Here is a 22,074-nt window from a genome sequence, read left to right as displayed (position 1 = left end):
TCACAGGGTACCACATTGGTTTTGGTTAGGTAGACTCTACACCTTGGCCAAGGAGCTGAACCCCCTAATCATGAATTTTACCAGACCCACAGGGAAGCCCAGAGAACTATTTCTTCTCCCTAGATGAACTGGAAATTGTTTAAGGGGAAAGGGGCGGAGGAAAATGGATAATCCTAGAGAGACAAAATTTGCATCTGCACTCTACCTCTGCTTCTGTTTCTACAGTCACCCCTGAAACACATACCGATCTGTGTTTGACATCTAGTGTAGAATCAGAACCTCAAAGTCACCAGTGACTTTCGTGTGAGGTGATTAAGACGCCACACTGCAGGGTCAGAGCTTACGGCTCATCCTGGTTACGTTCAGTTCATGGCCAGTGACGTAAAAAGATGCTGTGGCTGTGGTCAGCTGAGATCCCCTGCTGAGACTTTTACTGCAGCAATTTGGGGCACAGTTCCAGTCAAGTCTTAGGTACAAAGGTTAATTAACAGTAATGAATTAAGTCTTGCTTCCCCCACACACACACTTCTGAGTCACTATTGGGGCTCTGAGTTCTCATTATCTTCAACCCCAAATCTTGGAAAACTTCTAAGCATTCACTCAAAATTTGGCAATGTATGTGTCCTGTATCAATTGGTATGTCAGGACCAGCTGATTTGTCCGCACGTCTCTGAGAACTGAGGAAAGAAATAGACAAAAGGTAGGAGATAGAATCTTCCAGTGAATACAGCAACAGCCCCAAGCTTATTACTCACAGCCCTTATATACCCCAACCAAAAGGGGAGGGCAAAAGACTTCCTTACCAATGATACAAGAGACAAGCAAGCCTAATTACCTCCTTGTATCACAAAACACCTAGTAACCATGCCCTAAGTCAAATGTCCTGCTGTCTGGCCTTTGAGGAGTAAGACACCCAGTAGCCACACCTTTGGTCAAACACGCTGTTGTTCATCCTTGAGCCTTGAGGAACAAGGATAGATTTGAATTCTCTGACCTTTAGTCAAGAGAGAATGGATTCAAGACTGTGGGCTCCCATATTGGGATAAGATATAGATCAGCGTGGCAGTCGGCTACAAAGACAGTGGCTTAAACATGACGTTTATTTCTCCCTCCTGTGGACACATAGCCATGAGTCATCTGGTGGTGTCCTCTGGGAGTTAGTCAGGAACCCATGTCACCTCTCTTAACTGCCAAGGGGACCCTTGTCCTATGTGTTGAAAATGGTACTGAAAGCTTTACCTCCCACAATGCATTTCAGGCAGAAGGGTAAAGGAAGGCTAAAGAAGCAAGGACTGAGGAAGGTTCTAGAAGCTACCCTACGATACTTTCACTTACTTCCTTTTGGTCAGAACAGGCTACATGTAGCTACAAAGAATGCTGAACAATGTACGTGTCTTAGTTAGAGTTTCTCTTGCTACAGTGAAACACCATATCCAAAAGCAAGTTGGGGAGGAAAGGGTTTATTTGGCTTACACTTCCGTACTGTTGTTCATCATTGAAGGAAGTCAGGACAGGAACTCAAGCAGGGCAAGAACTTGGAGGCAGGATGATGCAGAGGCCATGGAGAGGTTCTCTTCACTGGCTTGTCCCCATGGCTTGCTCAGCCAGCTTTCTGACAGGACCCAGGACCACCAACCCAGGGATGGCATCACCTACAACGGGCTGGGCTCTCCGCCGTAAATAACCAATTAAGAAATTCTCACTTAAGTTTCCCACCATTCTGATAACTCTATCTTGTGTGTCAAGTTGACATGACTAGCGGGCACAGTGGGCTTTATCCTGTGTGCCTGTATACCCTGCTCAGCCCTGGGGATTGAGATGCCGTGAAGCAGGGAAGAATGGGAACTTAGCAACCGATACTCTTCCTTTGCAGCTTTCACTCATGCTGGACACATAAGAACGGAGGGTGTGGGGGGGGGGGCTGCTTCTCTGAGCAGCTCTTCCTGTGGCTCTCATTTCGGCAGGCTGGGCAGACAGGCACCTCACTTGACTGCTCAGCTGTAAAGCTGCAGTTCAGTAGAATTTGGCTAGCCCAGCAGCGTCAGCTTTCATTCCGTAAGAATCACACTCATGTCAACTGAGCAGCAGTGTGGAACACGCCTGTATGTCCCCCAGGAGTGGGAAAGATCGGAAAGGCTCCATCCGCTGTCAAGATTATTCTGGGTTACAGCCCCATAGGAGAGGCCTTGCTCACTCCAGAATATACTTGGGCTCCTGGAGATTTCACAGCAGAAAAAAATAATGACACCTTGAAACTTGCAGGCAAATGGATGGAACTAGAATACATCGTATTGAGTGAGGTAACCCAGAGCCAGAAAGACAAATATAATATGTACTCACTCATAAGTGACTTTTACACATAAAGCAAAGAAAACCAGCCTACAATTCACAATCTCAGAGAACCTTGACAACAACGAGGACCCTAAGAGAGACCTACATGGATCTAATCTACATGGGAAGTAGAAAAAGACAAGATCTCCTGAGTAAATGGGGACCATGGGAGAGGGCTGAAGGAGAGGGGAGAGAAAGGGAGGGGAGCAGAGAAAGTATAGCTCAATAAAATCAATTTAAAAATTAAAAAAATAACACATTCTTAAGATAGCTGAAACAAAAGAGTCAGGCTAGCTATTTCTATAGCATGCTGCAGGAATTAAGTGAGAACCCTAAGAACTACATCAATCCCTTTGAAGGGTAGCCCACCATGGTCAAACATCTTCCAGAAGGATCCATCTTTTTTTTTTTTTTTTTATGTTGTTGTTCGAGACAGGGTTTCTCTGTATAGCTTTGCAGTCTGTCCTGGAACTGGCTGGCCTCGAGCTCACAGAGATCTGCCTGCCTCTAGCTCCCAAGTACTGGGATTAAAGGTGTGTGTCACCACCGCCCAGCCAAAAGATCCATCTTTTAAAAATTTCACCACCTTAGCATTGCCGCAGCTAGAGCCAGGCACATTCATTACTGGGGGGAGCACACTATCCAAACCATATCAAGCAGACCAAGAGGCAGAGTAGAATCATAGGGTGGGCTGCAGCAGAAAAAATAAAAAAAAAAAATAGCATGAACTTCAAAGATGGAGGCAGAAGTCCATGAGTCAAGAGCTGCAGATGGCCTGAGGGGGAGGGAAAGGAGCAAAGGGATGCTCCCCTAGAGCCTCTAGAAGAGAACAGAACTCTGACAAACATGTTGATGGTTGCCTGATGCCCCCCATGTCAGACGACTGACCTGTGGATATTGAAGCTACTGTATATTGAAAGTCACTGAGCCGGTAGTGGGTATCAGGGAACTGCTGTGACAACCCCCCATGAGGTAACCTGTAAGAGAAAGAGGGAAGCAAGGTGTGTGCCACTGAGGGCAACACTTCGGCTCTTACAGAGCTTTTCCAGAAGTTCTCTGCCCCTAACACACACATACACACATACACACACACACACACATACACACATACATATATACACACACATACATACACATATATATATACACACACACATACACACTCACACTTTTGTGCCTATGTTGTCCACACAAACTGCCCCATGGCTGCTGTTAGCCACCGTGAAAGCTGTGGTATGTACACTTCATCTAGGCTTGTTGCTCTCCCCAACAACGTAGTCTTTAGTGAAGGAAGAAAGAATGATGCCGGGCAGACAACTGGGGGTTTTACCACGCACAGCCTCAACACATTGTTCTTTACGTTGCCCTTCCTGGTCTTTAGTATGTGTCTGTGCAGGTAAATCGCATTGCTTCACTGAGAGCATCCACAAGCAGACTCTGTGCTTGATTTATCTTCCTGTCCCTGGTGGCTCAGCACATTGCCTGGTACAGAGAGAGTATTTGCATAAAGGTAGAGAGACGACTGCATGAACGAATTTAAACAAGTGATGATAAATGTACTATACAGAGTCAAAGGTCGTCCGTGCTCTTCCGGGAGGATGCTGGGGGCAATGATACATTTTACAAGCCCCTTTAGTCGTGATCCAAACCATCTCCTGCATTAGCTCTCCACAGCTGCACTGTGTTCTTACAGTACTCTGTGCTCAGAAGGAACCAAGTCGGCTGGTGGAAGGCTGTTGCATACCTGTCGCAGCCTGTGGAGCCTTGATTAACCTTGCGTATAAATTACATTTCTGCCCATTCGTTATTTTTAGCACAGCAATAGCTGCTTGGCACCTGGAAACCGAGTTAGTTTTCAGTCGTGAAACTACAAAGCAGCAGCACTCTTAACGCCAAGACACTGTATCTTGCCATCTTCCCGAGTCCTGAGACTCGGGTTTGTAGGAGTGAGGTGGGGGGACTTAGAACCTGGCCCAAAGCCACAGGTATTTTGCAAGGAAGCTCAACTTCTCAGACCTGGCTTACTTAGGCTGACCTAGGCTCCCATTCCCTCTCGTCATTACATTTGGGGTAAAACTCAGTTGGTATCACCAAGGTTTAGTTTCGCTGTTTCCCTCTCTCTCTTTCTTCTCAGTTACACGGTATCACGACCCAAATCTTTACCATCTGAACCATACAGCTGAACTCTCTGAAACCGAAAGAGCAGGGGCAAGCTGTGGAGATGCAAGTCAGGCTGTGGTCACCAGGTCACAGAGAAGTCTCAACTGCCTGGGGCTGCTGACCTGGATGGAAGCTCCCTAGGGACATCCCTTCCCCCCACCCCCATACCTTTATTTAACACAATTTTGGTTTGTTTTATGATCCCTTGAAGTATCTGCTTCCACTTGGGTTTGTAGGTACATAGCTGTTAGAGAACACTATTTTAACCCCTTGAATTGACACCAAGAAGCTGAGGTCCTGTTTATCCCACCCCCTGTGAGAGACTGTCTTCTCAGCATGGTTTCTCAGGAGCATCTAAACCAGGCAATCAAGTTAGATATGTAATATGTAATTTTCTTATTATGCTATTATTTATTTGCTTTGTGTGTGTGTGTGTGTGTGTGTGTGTTTTGGGGAGTAGGAACATGTGTCTCACAATGGATGCACAAAAGTCAGAGGACAAGCCAGGCAACGGTGGCGCACGCCTTTAATCCCAGCACTCGGGAGGCAGAAGCAGGTGGATCTCTGTGAGTCTGAGGCCAGCCTGGTCTACAAGAGCTAGTTCCAGGACAGGCTCCAAAGTTATAGAGAAACCCTGTCTGGAAAAACCAAAAAAGAAAAAAGAAGAAAGAAAAAGAAGGAAGGAAGGAAGGAAGGAAGGAAGGAAGGAAGGAAGGAAGGAAGGAAGGAAGGAAAGAAAGAAAGAAAGAAAGAAAGAAAGAAAGAAAGAAAGAAAGAAAGAAAGAAAGAAAAGAAAGAAACTCAGTGGACAACTTGCAGAAGTCAGTTCTCTCCTACTGTGTGGATCCCAGGGACTGAACTCAGGTCGCCAAACTTGTAGGCAAGCACCTTTACACACTGAGCAGTCTGGCTGGGAGGCAAAGCCAGGATTCTGAGTATGCCAGGCAAACAGTCTAACACTGAACTGTGTGCTCAACCACACTAGATTTTAAGTGGAGCAGATATTGAAACTTAGAACAACAAAATTAAAATAATCTATAACCCTACTACCCAGTGACTGATATTTTCCCTTTTTTTCAGTCTTAATTGTCATTAAAGGGTAACCTACTTACAATTCAGATTTGGGGGGAGCAGGAAGATAACTTAAGTTCTTTGTAATCTTTCAGTCTTAGGTAGTATTCGATAAGTAAATCTATCCCTAAAGTATGAATGCATATATGTCAAATATAATTGCGATATACATTATTGAGGTATATTAGAATATAAATAAGATTTTATGCACACTCTATTTGACCGGTCTCAATTGTTACTACAGTAGTGCAATGTAACAAACTCCACCCACCTGTAATCCCGGCACTCAGAGGAGAATTATAATTCAAGGCCAGCCAGCTACAGTAGCAAGACCCTGTCAAAACAAAAGAAAAGACAGGGATGAGGTGCAAGGCTTTAATCCCAGTACTTGAGAGGTAGAAGCGGAGGCAGACAGAAAAGCAATGGTAGGCAGATGTCTGTGAGTTAGAGGCTAGACAGGCCTCCATTCGGAGTTCCGGCAAGGGCTGCATGAAAAGACTGCCTCACACAAGCAAAAACCAACCTGCCTCACACTCATTATCTGAAGCTTGAAGTTGTTTATTCTGACTCTTTAGCAAGCTGGGCTCTGCGAAGTGGTTCTGGGTTACAAACTTTTCTACCATGGGCAAAACTCAGATCCGTTCTGAGACCAAGGTTATCTAGTTGTCTCTTGGCTCTAGCCAAGAGATACAAAGAGCCAAGCACAAGCAAACCTACCCAAGCCTCTGTCTGTACTTTTGTCTCGTTTGTGCTAATGTCATAGCCAGCACACCTCACATGGCTAAACCCAGAGTCAAGGGGAAGGAAAGCAAGTTAGTGGCTAAGAGCAACGTTAGTGGTCCAGGGAAGTAGTTGTTCTTCCTGAGGAGGCAAAGATGAAAGGGAAGGACACACACACACACACACACACAGTTGCAGTCTAGCTAATCAGTGGTTGGCTGTAAATGGAAAGTCCAAGAATCCAGTAGTTGCTTAGTTCACCAAGCTAGATATCTCAACTAGTCTTCAGCAAATGCTGGCGTCCCAAAGAAATAGGCTCTAACACCAGTGAAGGAACGCATGTGCTAGCCAGAAAGAGTAGGCAAAGATCAAAAGCTTCCTTCTTCTGTGTCCTTATATAGACTTCCAGAAGAAGGTATGGTGCAGACTAAGGGTGTGTCTTCCCTGCTCAAGATCCAAATCAAAGGTGTGTGTCTTCCTGCCTCAAAGGTCCAGACTAGAAATGGATTCACCCTCTTCAAACCAGGCAAAAAATCTCTTCCGGGGTGCCCTCCATTCCTGGCTCGCAGTTCATTCCAGATGTAGTCAAGTTGACAACCGAGAATAACCATCACACCATGTGAATTAGTTTTTGGAACAGGGAACAAGTACTCATCATTATTCCTGTCATTATATTGGGAGAATACGAATGATGAGCTTTACCCACAAGCATAGCCATAGCTGCTCTTCTGGAATAGTCTCAGAGTCTTGTAGCAATGCTAAAAGTTCCCGTCTTGAAACTATGCAGAAACTTGGGGGCAGTTGCGTCTGTCCCATCCATTGTGTCTGGTTTGGGCAGTAGAGGTCCGAGAGAGAGAGACAGTAACTCCAAGGTTCTGGTCACCAACCATTTCTTAGCAGTATATTTCCTTTGAGGAACACTTTGAGGAATCCTTTTGGCCTTTGGCCTTTTGCCCTTTGGCCATCCAAAGAAAAGAGGCATTCTTCTGAAATCTGAAATAGCTAGGAGAATCTGAAGCTGTTTCCTTCCAATTGTATGTCCTGAGCTGTGTGAATCCAGTCTACCTCTAAATAAGAAATATACACATCACCGGGGCAATGGACAGATACCAAACATGTTGCAGAGTGGTGGCCATGACGCAATGGAGGCATGCCTGTGTTATTTCTCTTTGGTCAATGTCTTCTTGGCAACAAAGCTACAGGATACTCCGTAATGGAAAAACCTTGGCCTGGTTTTTCAGGGTAGTGAGCAGTGGGAGGCACAGGTTGCTCAGCAGGAAGGTGGCTGCTTCCTTGCCACTGGATGGCAGGACAATAAAGCATCTTGTCCTCTGTTTGTGTGTCTTCCAGGCTGGAGCAGGAAATACAAGCGCTCGAAAGTGAAGAGTCCCAGATATCTGCCAAAGAGCAGCTCATCCTCGAGAAACTGAAGGAGACAGAGAAATCCTCCCAGGACTTGCAGAAGGTGAGGAGAGAAAAGCAGCGTTTCTCTAAATCACAGGGGTGGAGGGGCCCCTAGAGAAGCAGATACGACAGTGGTTCTCAGGCTTCTTAGTGCTGCGACCCTTTAATACAGTTCCTCATGGTGTGGCGACCCCCCCCCAGCCATAAAATCATTTCATTGCTATTCATAACTGTAGTTTTGCTACTGTTATGAATTGTAATATAAGTATCTGATATGCAGTATATATGATATGTGACCCCCCCAAAAGGGTTCACAGCCCACAGATTGAGAACCACTGGGCCTGAGAAATCTGAATCCTACCCTGAAAAGAGCACAGAAGTGGCAGGAGCCAGGTCCATCCCAGAAACAGAGCAGCCCATCTGCGTTGGGAGGCATGGAGGCAAGACTGTTCGATTAATCCTGTTTATCTGCTGATGCCCCCCCCCTTACCTCCCAAATGTCTGAAAAGTCTTCAGATTGGCACCAGAAGTATAAACTCAGCCCCTTTTAAGCAGATTAAATGACCCTGTGTGGGTTTAGTCAGAATTCCCTTTGAGTATTCCCTTTAGGAGAGGGCGAGAGGAGACCTGTAGCAAGTGGGCGGGAATCCCAACACACACCCTGTAAATGCATGGAATTTCCCTACGTGAAAACAAACATTTCTATGTGGTAACACCAGAGAGGCCCCGATTTCTCAAAACCCCATTTTCGGCCTCCTGCCTCTGTGATAACAATGACAACCAAAAAGCTGTATACAATTAAGTTCGGGACGGGACTTTTCTAACATAGCATCTCCAACACAACTCAAGAGAGTTGCTGGATGGTTGAAATTATACTCAGCTGAGTAGGGCACATCCTTAACTGACCCCAGAAGAAAAGAGAAAAGCAAGCTTGGGTCTTGCCTGCTGCCTGCTGAGTTCTGGCTCTGTGTCCGGGACTGGGGGTTGGGACACGCCACACACACACACAGTGACGGCTCTGCCCTGCTTTTGTCTCCACAGAGTTTCTCCACGGCTGATGGAGGTAAGTGCTCTCTGCCCTGGCTGTACTCAGATGCTTCCCTCCTGGTCCACTGAGTGGGTCTCATGCATACAGGCTCACCAGGAGACAGATGTGAAGTGGCCCTTCCTAAGGGCATCCCAGGCAAGAGCGCCAAGAGGTCCACATTGCCATGGTTACAGCCTCTGCTTCTTGACTTGGTACTTCTATTAGCACATTGGCCAGTTGTTTTTGGTTTTTTTTTTTTTTTCCCTGTTTAAGCCTCCCTAAAGACTTGCTGTTGGACTTTTCTTGAAAAGGGCTGGCAAAAGAACATGCTGGAGTCAGAACTAAGTTTCTTACAGGAACCAACCCATCCTCACAAGTCGCTAAGTCTCCAGGTCGCATGAGAGGTGACTTGGTGTTTAGGAAACCCTTCTAAGGCCTCTGGAACTTTCTTTGGAAAGGATAGAGGACCTCTTTTCCTCTATCCTCCTGTGCCAGTAGAGTCTCTCTAACCTTCCAGGGAAACTAGATGAGGCAAAATTTCCTCTCTCCCATGACATCTGACCCTGAGCCCTGGAAAGTGGACGTAGGACTTTTGTACCCCTGCTCCCAGCCAGACAGAAGGGACAGGTCTTTCTCCTGTCCCCTCCTCTGCCTTTGTGGGCTGTGGGGATGAACTTGGGACTCTCTTCTGGTATTCACTGTATCCCCTGACCTTAGCTATAAACTCAAAGTTGCTGTTTCCATCTTGGCCCTCATGAGATGGGCTTTGAAATGCAAGGTTGCATGGGAGCCTCAGCTACTACCTGCTTCTCATGTGGCTCCCACACAGTCAGCCTCTAGCTCAGGAAGAGGATCAGGGGGCAGAGGTCTTGGCATCAGAACTTTTCCCATTGTCATTGAGGGAGAAAAAAAATGGAGGACCGTTTCTTAAAATATGATGATGTATAACACATTTCTTCTGGATCGGCCACAAACCAGGTATTTGCAGGTAGGACAGTTCTGTCTGGTACAAAAGATAGGCAAATAAAATAAAATAAAACAATAGAGAAGATATCATGAACCCCACCCCACAGCAAGTAAAAGACCTGGATTTGAGCTCCCTCGTAGGTGATCTTTGAGAGACACCAATGAAACCCTCTGTTCTCAGAACCTGAGGCAAGGGACGCACCAACAGGAACTCTGGGAGAAAAGGAACAACCACATTTCTAGGAGAGAAGTCCAGCCCCCTAGGTTGTGGCTCAACTGGGGCACAGATGAAGGGGGTGGCCGTGGGCACGTGGGTGCGCTGCACAGAGAACAGCAGAGTTCACGTATCGGGGAGGTGGAATCTCTGCCAGGCCGTGCTGGGGCTGGAACATGAACCCACAGACGCTTGCACCTGCTGTACTCCTTCCCAGTTCCTTGTTCTCCGTCCTCTAACCAGGACCTTGCTTGGACTTTTCTCTAATAGTCGGGGTAGAGAAGGGATCTGTATACCCCGCCCCTCAGCTGGGTGTGTCTGGCATAGATGTGTGTGTAGTCTACTACTTAATAAGCCAAAATGGAGCCATGTTGCGATCTGTTACCCCAGTCTCTTTCCTTTGCATCCCAGAAACCCCGCTCATTTCCTCCTGCAGCCTTCCCACGGTTTTCTATGGATCCTGCAAACCCTCCCAAAGGCAGGAGGCAGCCTGGCAAAATACTTTGGAAGCCCCAAGATGGGTGAACACAGGCTTAGAAGGCTATGATTCTCAGGGATCCTGGGGAGGTATTTCTGTGGTCTTCCCTGTCACCCTACGTTGTGACTCCTGACCTCTGTGTTGGTGACTTCTCCATCAGTTGTAACTACTAGCAAGGAGGATGTCTAAGGAAGGGCACACATGCTAATAAGAATATGATCCATGCCAAGGTCATTTTATGATCCGAAAATAAAACCCCAAATGCATCCCATTTGGGGAACATTGAGTGGTCTGTTTTCAAATTCTTCATTTCAAAGATTCTAAATTGATGAGACCCTCTTAGAGTCAACCAACTGTTGTTATTAAGGGTTAGTAAGAAATTATTCTAGAACATTGATACTGAAAGAAAAACCTCAGTTCCAACGTCACAGACATGCTGGCCACAGAATCTAGTTCTAGCTTGGACTACGTGAACTGTGTAGTTGCTGCAGAGTGTCAGTCCCAGCATTCTCTACCTAAGAGTGCTGATGAGGAAAGTGGGTGCATATGTGTGTGTGCATGTGTGTGCGTGTGTGTATGTGTGTGTGTGTATGTGTGTGTTTGCAGACACACACACAATGGCTCTTCTTTGGGTACCCCCTGCATATGATCCCACATATATTAGAGGAAGTGGTAATATTGCTGAGACTTTGATGGTGTTTGATGTCATGGAAGCCCTGCTCCTCAAGAACAGTTCATTCCACTCTTGATTGCAATTTCCTGATGAAGCTATAGTGCGTCCCTCCACTCTTTAAATAGCATTGTTACCTACCGGAGCCTTCACTGTTTTTTGTGAGTATAAATTGCATATGGTATATATGCTTTCTGTGTGATAAGTACCAGGACCAAAAAAATCAACTTCAGCTTCGAGGAAGAGAGTTTATGTCAGCTCACAATCTGAGGTTACTGTCCATCATAGTAGGGAAGTCACAGTCCAGGATCCCCTATGTAGGAGATGGCCCCACCCACAGTGTTCAGGTCTTCCCATACCAGTTAACATGAGACAGTCTCCCAAGGGGCTGGAAAGGCCCATCAGCATTTAAGAGTACTTGTTGCTCTTGCAAATGGCCCAGGTTCAGTCCCCAACAACCACAATGTGCCCTCCAATTCCAGGGGATCCAGTATCCTCTTCTGAAATCTGAGGGCACCAGATATGGATGTAATACACATGATACATACAGGCAAAACACTTATATTCAAAAATTAAATAAATCTTAAAAAACTTAAGGCAATTCCCCACAGATATGCCTATAGGTCAACCCAATCTAGAAAACCCCTCATTGAGACAGTTTTCCCAGCTGACTCTAGATTATGTCAAGTTGACAGCTAAGGTAGCCAGCATAGTGTATATCTACAGTATATATCTAATGTGAAGCCTTGACCAGAACAAACAAAGGAACAAGTACGTACTGGGCCTATCCCAGTCTTGATGTTGGATGCTGATCTTAGATTCCTGTCCTGTGCCAGTCTATGGTGTCCTGGAGCCACACCGAAACTTCCAAACCGTGATTGGGAACTCTCGATATTTGGTTCCCTATTAAGACTTGTTTCAAGAGTTCTCAGCGGGACTGCACCTCCAGTTACAGCTACACGTGTTCTTCATAACGACTGCAGTGTTTTAGCTGGGCTGGAATGAAGATGCGCTCTGAATTTCTGCCCCTTATGTGATGTGCTTTATCTTCTCTGACAGCAGAGAGAAAAAGAGATCCCTGGTGTTAATAGGAAAAGGACACTAGTTAATAGTTAAAGACCATTTGCTATTCTGTGTGCTGTGTTTTCACAGACCTCCTGGCTATGTAACAAATACGGTTTAGTACTTCCTTCCTTCTCCTCCTCTTCCTCCTCCTCCTTTCCTTCTTCCTCTTTTTCTTTTGTTTTTTTTTTTTCTTTATGGGGGAGGTGTGTTTTGTTTTGTTTTGTTTTGTTTTAAGACAGGATCTTTCTATCTAGTCCTGACTGGAGCTTACTCTGTAGGCCAGGCTGGCCTCCAACTCACAGAGACCTACCTTCCTCTGCCTTCTGAGTGCTGGGATTAAAGGTGTGCACCACCACACCTGACCTAAGGTTTGCACTTAAGGACACATTGAGGAGGCTACTCTGGTCTCCCTCTGACATCTCCCTCTCTATCCCTTATCTCCTAGCAGAAGTCACATAACCCCCAGCCCTCTGAGAGTTGTGGTCATTGGGCAACATCTGGCGCACATTAGACAAGGGTACTTCCGTCACCCATTCACATCTGTCCAGGAGTAACCTCCTGGAGTATAAGACATAAGCCCTGAGCTACAGGCTCTTTCAGAAGCTCACTCCCATGGCTGTAAGTGGCATTTGCTTCCAGCTGCTAAAATGTTCACCCTAGCAACCCTATGCTTAACATAGAATGTGCTAGACACATGTGTGCTCAATCTCTGAGGTCTTACTTGGTCTATTTAACGGCTTAAACCTCCATTTCATTTGAATGCAAAAGGTCACACTTGTGGAGGTCCCTCCAATTCCATAGGTGTGTGGAAGTCTTTGGTGAAACCCAAAAGGTCTGCAAGGCTGGTCTGGCCATCGTCCCTCTCCTCAGTTGCTCTAGTACCTGATACCTCTGTCATCTTTTCATGAACCGCCGTTGTCAAAAGGCTCCTAGCCCCTCCAGACTGACGAATGTCTAGCTGTCGCTGTCGCTGGCCCTGCCTTGTGCTTGCCTGGGGCACACATCCTCCCATACCTCCCCACAGCGAGAGCAGAGAGGCAGCTGGAGTCTCTGAGTTCCGGAGTAATAGATGCTCAAGGTTAGAGAAAAATATTCAACGTTGGTATGGCTACGAAGCCCCTGACTCAAATCCAGACCCGTCTTTAGGGATTCCCCTCCAGGCAGCTTCATAACCGCTTCCCAGCTGACTTCCTTCCTGTATCAAAAGGATTTTCAGATCTGTCTTTCCTGCCCGGGATCCAGAGCCTGTGCAGCTGGGGAAAGAGAAGAAAATGCGAACCTTGCTCCGGTCCAACGTCTTCTCACCTTGTGCTATGTAGTGTTCCTTGTTTTGTTTGGATTGGGGGATTGTTTGGGATAGCCTTAGACTAGCCCTGGCTAGGCTCGAATTCTACACACAGTGGGCTGACCTCAAACTTGCGGCAGTCCTCCTGCGTCTGCCTCCCGAATCCTGAGATTACAGGCGTGCACTACCATATCTGTCTGGGGTTTTGTTGTTGCTCTTCTTGTTTTAAGACATGGACAGAGGCAGGCGGATCTCTGTAAGTTCGAGGCCAGCCTGGTCTACAAGAGCTAGTTCCAGGACAGGCACCAAAGCTACAGAGAAACCCTGTCTCAAAAAACCAAAAAAAAAAAAAAAAAAAAAAAGACATGGATTACTCTGTAGCCTAGGCTGGCTTTGGACTTGGTATGTAGCCCAGGCTGGCTTTAACTCATCACTGTCCTCCTGCTTAACCTCCAAGATGTTGGGATGACAGGCATAAGACACCTTATCTTTATCGTGTCCTGTGTTTTTATCCCACGTGGTTGATGTGGAAAAATAAATCCATTGTCTTAGAGAAATTTCACCTTTGCCCTAAGAACACGATGGTTCATTATCAGTACATCCTGCACTGTTCAAGCTCATATGTGAGTCAGTGCATGGCCCGGTTGCCATGGAGTAAAACTGATCCTAGTCCAGTGTCTGTTTATAGATCTTTCCAGTATAAAGGCTAAAAAGGGTGGGGGAGTAAGATCTGCCAGAACTAAAGCAACATAATAGTTGTAAAGAGGGTACAGAGCTAGAGAGATGATGACTTAGTGGCTAAGAGCACAGGCTCGGCAATCATGAGGACTAAATTCCAGACCCCAGCCCCAGCATAGTAAGTCAGGCATCTCTGGCTCCACGACTTTCCTTGCCTTAACCTTGGCATACCAGTCAGTGTTCATCCCCTTCAGTCTGTCTTTAAAGGATGGGGATTCCTTTTGGTAGTTTCGGAGGGATGAAAACACCCAGAGGGGCAGGGAACACAGCAGTAGCCACTGTTACTATTCTCTGCCGGAGGGTGTCAGTGTATCAGACTTGTCTAGCATGTACAAGGCCCTGTATTCAGCCCCAGCATTGCAGAGGGAACAAAGAGTAACTCAGTGTGGTAAGAAGAGAAGGGGGACACGCTGTTCTTTGCACATCTCAGTGCATATCCCGTGTTGGCTCAGTCGTACCGAGTTCATCATGCCTCTAGTAACTGGGCCACCTTTGCTTCTTTCCACCATCTGGACTCATTGTCCTAGGTTCTGGAGCTTTCTGATGACTCTTCCCATACACATACACACTTGGGACTTGAGCTCTCTGGCCAGGATCCCTCCTGCCTCAGCTACTCTGCCGACTTCCAGCTGGGCTAATGCTCGCTCAGCTTTGTTGACGCTGATCGTCTTGTTCGTTATGTAGGGCAAGCAAGCTCCTTTTCTGGGCAGTGAACCAGTGCTGGGCCTCCCAACACTGTGCCTGTTGTACTCCCTGTTTCCTGTTCCCAAATACTGTAAGCTCAGCTTCCTCTCAGCTCCCTGGCCTGCCAGTCTGGTAACCCACAGCGGATCTATCACCAGGGCAGGAAGGGGCCTGCAGAGAGGCTGGTAAGTCCCCAAACCCTTTGGCTTTGACTCCAGGACTGTCTGGGGGCTTGTGCTCTTCTGAGCTTGGTTTGCCAGATAGGTGCCCTGGTGTCCTTACACAGAGAGACTCTTCCTAGCTGGCTCTCAGATGATGCGTCAGACAGTGGCCACACAAAGCAGGCCCTGGCCCCATAGGTAGCTGAGGTCTAGTAGAAGGGAGATGTAAAGAAGCCACAGGACACTGTCTCTCCAGCTTTGGTGGGAAGGGGACATGTTCTTCTAGTTTCTGTGGTCGCTGTACCTCGCTTTGCTCTTAAGGTGAATATGTATTGTGTATACTGTGTCCCCAAGGTTTTTGATTTTCCTCATTGATGTTGTAGATCCTGAAGGGGGCTGTGCTTGAGGCTGAATGGGAAGGATTTTCAAAGCTTATGAATCTCTCACAGGAATCCTTTGAGAATCAAGCTCTACCTATAATTATGAATATGTACCCCTAAGTCTTCACTTTTCTGGAGTTCCTAGTTATTGGGGAATTTTAGTGGTGATCAGACAATTAAAGAACGTGTGCTTCTTGCTAGTGTTTCCGACAGTGAGCCGCTGTACAGAGCCATATTTGTGAGTGCAGAATGTGAGGAGCCACACTCAGAGATGTGCCCCAGAGACAAGAGTACGGGGATGCAAACAACAGATCTCCCCACTAACCCCTCTGCTCTGCTCAGCAAGGTGGGTGAGGGTGGGGGAGGAACAGTAGCCCTGAGCCACAGTTAGGGCAGTACAGGTGGACTCAGCTATGAACACTGGGTTTTGGTTTATCTACTCGAGGTAAACTCACATTTAAAACGAGTCTCATAATAACATAGTTAATAAAACAAAATCATCATGGGCTTTTAGACCAGAATAAACCTTATGTAGGTCAACCTGAATATTTTTTTGAAGCCAAAAGTCCCTCCTTATTTTAATATAAGGCAAAATTAAAAGCTAACCGTTGACCTAGGTGGCATATCCATGGACTAAATTTCAATGTCTAGGAGACATCTCTCAACACTTCCTTACACTTAGTTTTTACAAGAATTCTGAAGCCTGGTGGGGCTGCAAGTGGCATTTGGCCACACCCAAAGCAGGTCCCCATCCCTGGAGATCCGGAGGAGGATTAAGCTGGAACCTGAAGCTTATAGCTCTTGTACGAAGATTCACTAGCAGTCTTGCTGTGCGCCAGGGTGTGTGTCCAAGGCCAGCTGGGGAATAGATGTTGAAAAGTCACATCTTCCTACCTGTTACTACAGATCAACTGGGGAATAGATGTTGAAAAGTCATGTCTTCCTATCTATTGCTACAGATTTGGTGCTGATGGATCCTGGCAATTTGTGGCACGAAACTTTCTATTCTTTTCTTAGAAGGACATGAAGTATGATCTTACTGAAGGGTTGGTCAGTCCTTAGATGGGGTGTGTGAGAGAATTCATGTCAAGAGGTAGAAGTGGAGGCTGGGAGCAGTGGTACCCTCCCTTAATCCCAGCACTAAATATTATCCACTGCTCAAACCCGTCTCTCCAGGCTGCCCAAAGCCCTAGGCCATCGCAAAGGTTTCTGTCATTTCGGTGTCGGGGACAAGAACTAGAGCCCCAAATCAAAGCACCAAAATAGCCTCTCGTTTGTGTTCCTTTAGAAAAATCAAGTCATGTTGACCCTTAATCTTTATCAGTAAAATTGACACACTGCCCAACTGTCTTGCTGAACTAGTGGAAGACGCACAGATGTTCCATGGGCCCCATTCCTGCTCATATGCCAATGTACAAGGTTTGGAAATCAACATCTGGATATCTCTCGCACTAAAAGTGTGCTTCCCGATTCTAAGCAGCCTCTCAAGGCAGCTTTCGTTAAGTGGTCTTGAATCTCATGTCCCTCACCCACCAGATCCTTTTCCCGGAAATCGTGGAAAGCCTTTTGCCAGCTCTATCTCATATTCACGGGGCTCCTGCACAGTCCTGGAGGGGTTCCTGGCCACGAAAGCTCTTTTCTCGTTTCCCCTTCTTTGAGTCTCAACTCTGCGCAGACTGCAGAAGCCCTTCATGTGGGGAGGCCTAGGGACTGTCAGGCCAACTGGAGGTCCTTCGTATGGCTAGAGGTGAAAGACTTTGGCTATAAACTTTTTGGCACAGCGTGTTTTAAAATTGTATGCACTGAGGCTCTCAGGCATGATGGCACAAGCCTGCCATCCCAAGACTGGAGAGGTTGAGGCAGAAAGATTGAGAGTTCAAGGCTCGCCTGGGCAAGTGAGTATGACTGTGTTACCCCAGCATTTGGGAGGTACATGCAGGAGGTTCGAGAGTTCAAGGTCATACTGGATGCCGTAGTGAGTTTGAGGACAGCCTAGACTGTATGAGACTATGTCATAAAATGACAGCTGCAGACATAGCTGAATGATAGAACATTTGCCTCACGTGCAATAAGCTTAGTTCAATACTGGGTGCCCTGGAACAGTTACTCCTTTCGCAAACAAACCAACCAAAACAAAACAAAAAATCCCCAAAAGTCACGAGTAACCCCATGGCTCAAGAGGTTGAGGAAGAAGGATGGCAAGTTTGAGGCAAAATGGGCTGCACAGCAAGACCCTGTCTCAAAAAAAAAAAAAAAAAAAAAAAAAAAAAAAAAACCCAAAAAAAACAGAAAACAGGTGGGGCTGAACCTGTAACCCAGTGATGGAGCACATGCGTAGCACGCGTAGGCCTTGAGTTCAATCCCAACACTGGCAGAAACAGGGAAAATGGGGATAAAACGGAAGTGACTGCATCCTACCGGCTCATCGCTGCCGTCATTCAGTTTGGTGTGTGACTGTTTAAGAACACAAGCAAAATAGGAATCTTTCTCATTACAAACACCAAGATAAGCAGTGTTCCCTCCTGCGTAGCTTGCTGGGTGTCTAACTGGCATCCGTGTTACCATCCAGGCAGACTAAGTATTGCCTTTGATTGTCTTTGATCAGGTCCGAGATTCTCAGTCGGTCCTCCTAGGTACCCTTTACCAAGGAAGAGTAAATGCAGAAAGAACAGTGAACCACTAAAAAAAGAAAGAAATCTCTGTGCTTCCTTTTGAAGCTTCCTTTTTACCTAGAAGAATAAAATACTTGTGTAATATTGTATTTTATAGCACAAACCTAAGTCATAACATACTTAAAGTATTCTGTGCTGAATTCTAGAAACCTTGAACTAACCGTGTACAATACGTACTTATAAACATGCATATACATACACCCCTAATGGAACTCTGTTCACATGTGGTTCTGACTCCGTGTCGTGTCGCATTTAATAACATTTAAAATGTCACACAAGAAATAAAAAGGAATCCAGAGGCCAGTGTGGTGGTCCCTGCCTGTAATTACAGTACCCCGGAGGGTGAGGCTGAAAAGCGAACTTGAAGCCAGCTTGAGCATCACACGGATTTTGACAAAGGCATTCGAGGTTGGATAGCCTACTGTTGCCTAAGTCCGTCCTCCACTCAGCAGGAGCTCTCAGGGTCCATCATCTGCTTTTCCCTCTCCCCACTACTCCAGCTTCATCACCACCTCTCTGCACCCCAACCAGATGTTACCTCTCTCCCACTGAATTCTTTCTTCCTTCTGCCGTGGACCCACATCACCTTTCCAGAGGAGAACTGCTCACCCCCTCCCCATCCTCATCCCACCCCCGCCACCCTCTAGTTCCGGGAGCAGGCAGAAGTGAAAGGAGGCTGAGTGCAGAGTGATGGGGAAGGAGCAATGATGGGGAAGGAGCAATGATGGACCAACTAGCTGGGTTTTCTGGGTAGAGAGATGGACAGCTCGAAACATCCCCCTGTTAATTGTGTATATCTTGTCTCACCAACAAAGAAATATTTTGCTCCATGCTCTGTACTGGTGACAGGTTAATATATCATATTATTCACATGTCATTGGAAGTTTGGGAGATAATTCAATATTCTACCTACCACCGTCAATCATTATGTTAATAGTGGTGAAATATATCTTAATCCAAATATGAGTTCTTACTTTAATTGTAAATTCGAAAAAAAAAAGCTTTGGAGTTCATATACAACCGTAAATAACCATTTTCTTTTTCTGATCACATGCGGTATGGAAAATCAGGAAATCACCAAGATAAATATCATTTTTATATCACAGTCTTTGTGTGTGAACCCGTGTACCCCTGTCACAAATAATGGTTGACTTCCCATAGTGTCACTTGAAAAAAATCATTTTCTATGTGCCAAGCAGCTAAACATTCAACATGGATGTCGTGAAAAGAAGTCACTGGGTTTTCCTTCTGAATGATTAACTCAGTGTCCACCTTGAACAGACTGTATCTTAGCATGCAGGTGGCTGGAACAATATTATTGCTGATTTCTTAAACTGCGGCAAGCATTAATTGTGAACCTTTCTTTGGTGTTTTATTATACAAAATATTTGTGACTGGTGAAGACCATTTAGTTACATTTACTTGTTCAATGTGTATATCAGGTTTTTTCTATAGAAAAGGTTCTGGGGTAGGAGCTGGCGGTGGAAGATCACACAAAGATGATAGGCAAGGAACTAAAAAAAAAATCCATGAACCTGATAAATCATCCCTACAAATACTAGTGGTGGTGCACACTATAGTCTGAGCATGTGGGGAGATTTGGAGTTCAGAGGCACTCTGGACTATACAATCACACCGCTGGGTAGAAATTGTCCAGTGACCTCAGAAAAGTTTAGAAAGCATCCAGGAGTCTTAAGAAGAACGAGGTGACTTAGAGATGAAGAAAGATCCGGGAGAAGGGGCAGTTGATCTTGACATTGATTACTATGTCCTATGTGGACGTGTAGAAAGTACAAAGGATTTTGCCGGTGGGAACCTTAAAATCAGGAACAACTTAGATACAGGATGGAGTGATTTGGTCCGATGTGAGAGGAAAGGAGAGAGACGATTTGACAGCTGAAAAAAAAAAAAAAACAAGTAGGATCTTCTTACCAGCCGATAGATAATCAGAAAAGGGCAGGGGTTCAGGCACTGACAAGCAGGTATGTGAGGCTCTAGGAGATTATCGGAGGAGAACTGGGAAAAGCAGGTTAGGCAGAAGGACCACAGGCCCAGGATAGTCTGGGCAGTGTTCTGAACGTAATGTGAGGGCTACGGTGGTCAGCATGTGTGGAAAGCAAGACAGACCATGAGATGAGGAGGAAGGAAGGATGAGGACGATTCTGACAGGTGCTGGATGCTGAGCCAGGGAGTTGGTGTTTCACCCACACAGGCAAGAATAACGTTTCTGAGAAGAAAAATTCAGACAGGTGGAGCGTGGCTACAGGCTCAGCAGACTCCTGAAACAAACCGCCTATTCGTAAATATTTCAGACTGTGATCCACATAGTCCCTGTTAGCAATCCTCCCTCTGGTATTTCCTCTCTCCTCCCTACATCTCCACTCCTCCCTCCTCCCCTCCCTCCATCTCTTTCCCTCCTCCTCTCTCCATTTTCTTTCTCTTCTCCTTCTATCCCTCTCTTCCCTACCCTTCTCTCTTCTCTTCTTCTTCCCTTTCCTCTTCCTTCTGTCTCCTTCCTTCCTTCTCTCCTTTTATCTTTTTGAGACAGAGTTCAGGTAGCCCATGCTGGCCTCAAACTCCCAAGGCAGTGGAGAGTGATCTTGAATTCCTAATCCTCCTGTCTCCACCTCCCAAATGACTTTTTTTATTTTTACACAACCCTCTAAAAAGTATAGAAAACCATTCTTCCTCCTGGCCATACAAAAACAGGCTCCAGCCTGCCTTTGACCTTCTGTCTATATGTGTAGTCCTCGGGACTTGAGTGGAAAACAGAAGTCCCTGAAACATGGCTGTTGGGCTGAACCGAGTGATCTGGACTAGGGCCTTCTGGGAAGAGATAGGGATGAGGAAATGGATGGGAAGCCCAGAAGCAGATTCTCTCAGTGACTGGATTAGAGAGATTAGAAAGAAAGTATAGATCAGACATGGTTCAAGGCTTCTAACTTAAAGACGAAGCACCTAAGTGCGGTACTAGTATCACCTCACACCAAGATGAGGGAAGAGCTGAGAGAAGGTGTGATGGTTTCTCGGCTGCTGAGCCCAGCGTGTCTGGGTACCATCTGGGTGAAGGGTGCCTGCAATCAGGTGACTCTGTGGACCTGCTACCCCATTCCATTCACAACATGTGTCTCACAGGGAGCCTCTGAGGGGATGAACACAAATGTTAGGTGTCCCAAGAGGCTGCAGGACAAGGGAGAGCACTACTTAGGAATACCACCCAGCACTGGGATGTGAGATGGTTGGAGAGTCTGGTGCCTTGGGTACCACTCCTCCTCAGCCTAGGCAAAGGGAGAGGAGAGTCTCATAGCGGTGAGCGTCAGGCACGATACTGAGTGGAACAGAGAATGGGACAGAATCATGAGCCTTAGCACTATTCAGAGAGGAGTGGACAGAGCCTTTAATCCCAGCACTCGGGAGGCAGAGACAGGTGAATCTCTGTGAGTTCGAGGCCAGCCTGGTCTACAGAGTGAGTTCCAGGACAGCCAGAGCTGTTACACAGAGAAACCCTATCTCAAAAAACCAAGAGAGAGGGGAGAGAGAGAGAGAGAGACACACAGAGACACACACACACACACACAGAGAGAGAGAGAGAGAGAGAGAGAGAGAGAGAGAGAGAGAGAGAGAGAGAAGGACAGAGGGCCTTTTGGAGCATCATCCTCAATTCCTGTGTTACAAGCATCATGACAGCCTGTCCTTTCACTGGCTCCTTTTAGAAGTTTTGCTAAATGGCACAGATGTGCTCCATGACATGTGATTTGAAAATCACCCTTGATAATGACTCTGTGACTTCCGTATGGTGCTGTGGTCACTGAGCCATTTGAAGGATGCTTTCTGTCCTACAAAGAATCCACCCAAGTGTTGCCTTATGGTAACTTTACACTCCAGCTGGAGGTCAGATAACAGCTGGATTTCCTCTTAGAGCACACCATACCAATTCTTTCAGTTTCTGCGAGTAGCTGGTCGTACTGAAGAGGAGGACAGCTATGTCCCGCCTGCAAAACACTTGGCATCTCCTCCATTAACAGGTTCAAGAAAACGTAGAGAAAAA

The 22,074-nt window shown here is 46.3% G+C and overlaps 1 protein-coding gene across 5 annotated transcripts in view; it reads left to right on the top strand.

The window, feature by feature from the left end:
* The window catches only part of Palm2akap2 (PALM2 and AKAP2 fusion), a 409,534-nt gene that overhangs the window by 220,868 nt on the left and 166,592 nt on the right, over nucleotides 1-22,074 (top strand). For all 5 annotated transcript variants that reach the window (XM_057790936.1, XM_057790937.1, XM_057790934.1 and 2 more), the window contains exons 5-6: nucleotides 7,633-7,747; nucleotides 8,728-8,749. In XM_057790936.1, coding sequence (XP_057646919.1) covers nucleotides 7,633-7,747; nucleotides 8,728-8,749 — 137 coding nt within the window. The remainder of the gene's footprint in view (nucleotides 1-7,632; nucleotides 7,748-8,727; nucleotides 8,750-22,074) is intronic.

The sequence above is a fragment of the Chionomys nivalis genome, chromosome 16, assembly GCF_950005125.1.
Source record: "Chionomys nivalis chromosome 16, mChiNiv1.1, whole genome shotgun sequence".
NCBI classification, from domain to species: Eukaryota; Metazoa; Chordata; class Mammalia; order Rodentia; family Cricetidae; genus Chionomys; species Chionomys nivalis.
This window is presented reverse-complemented; position numbering and strand designations above follow the sequence as displayed.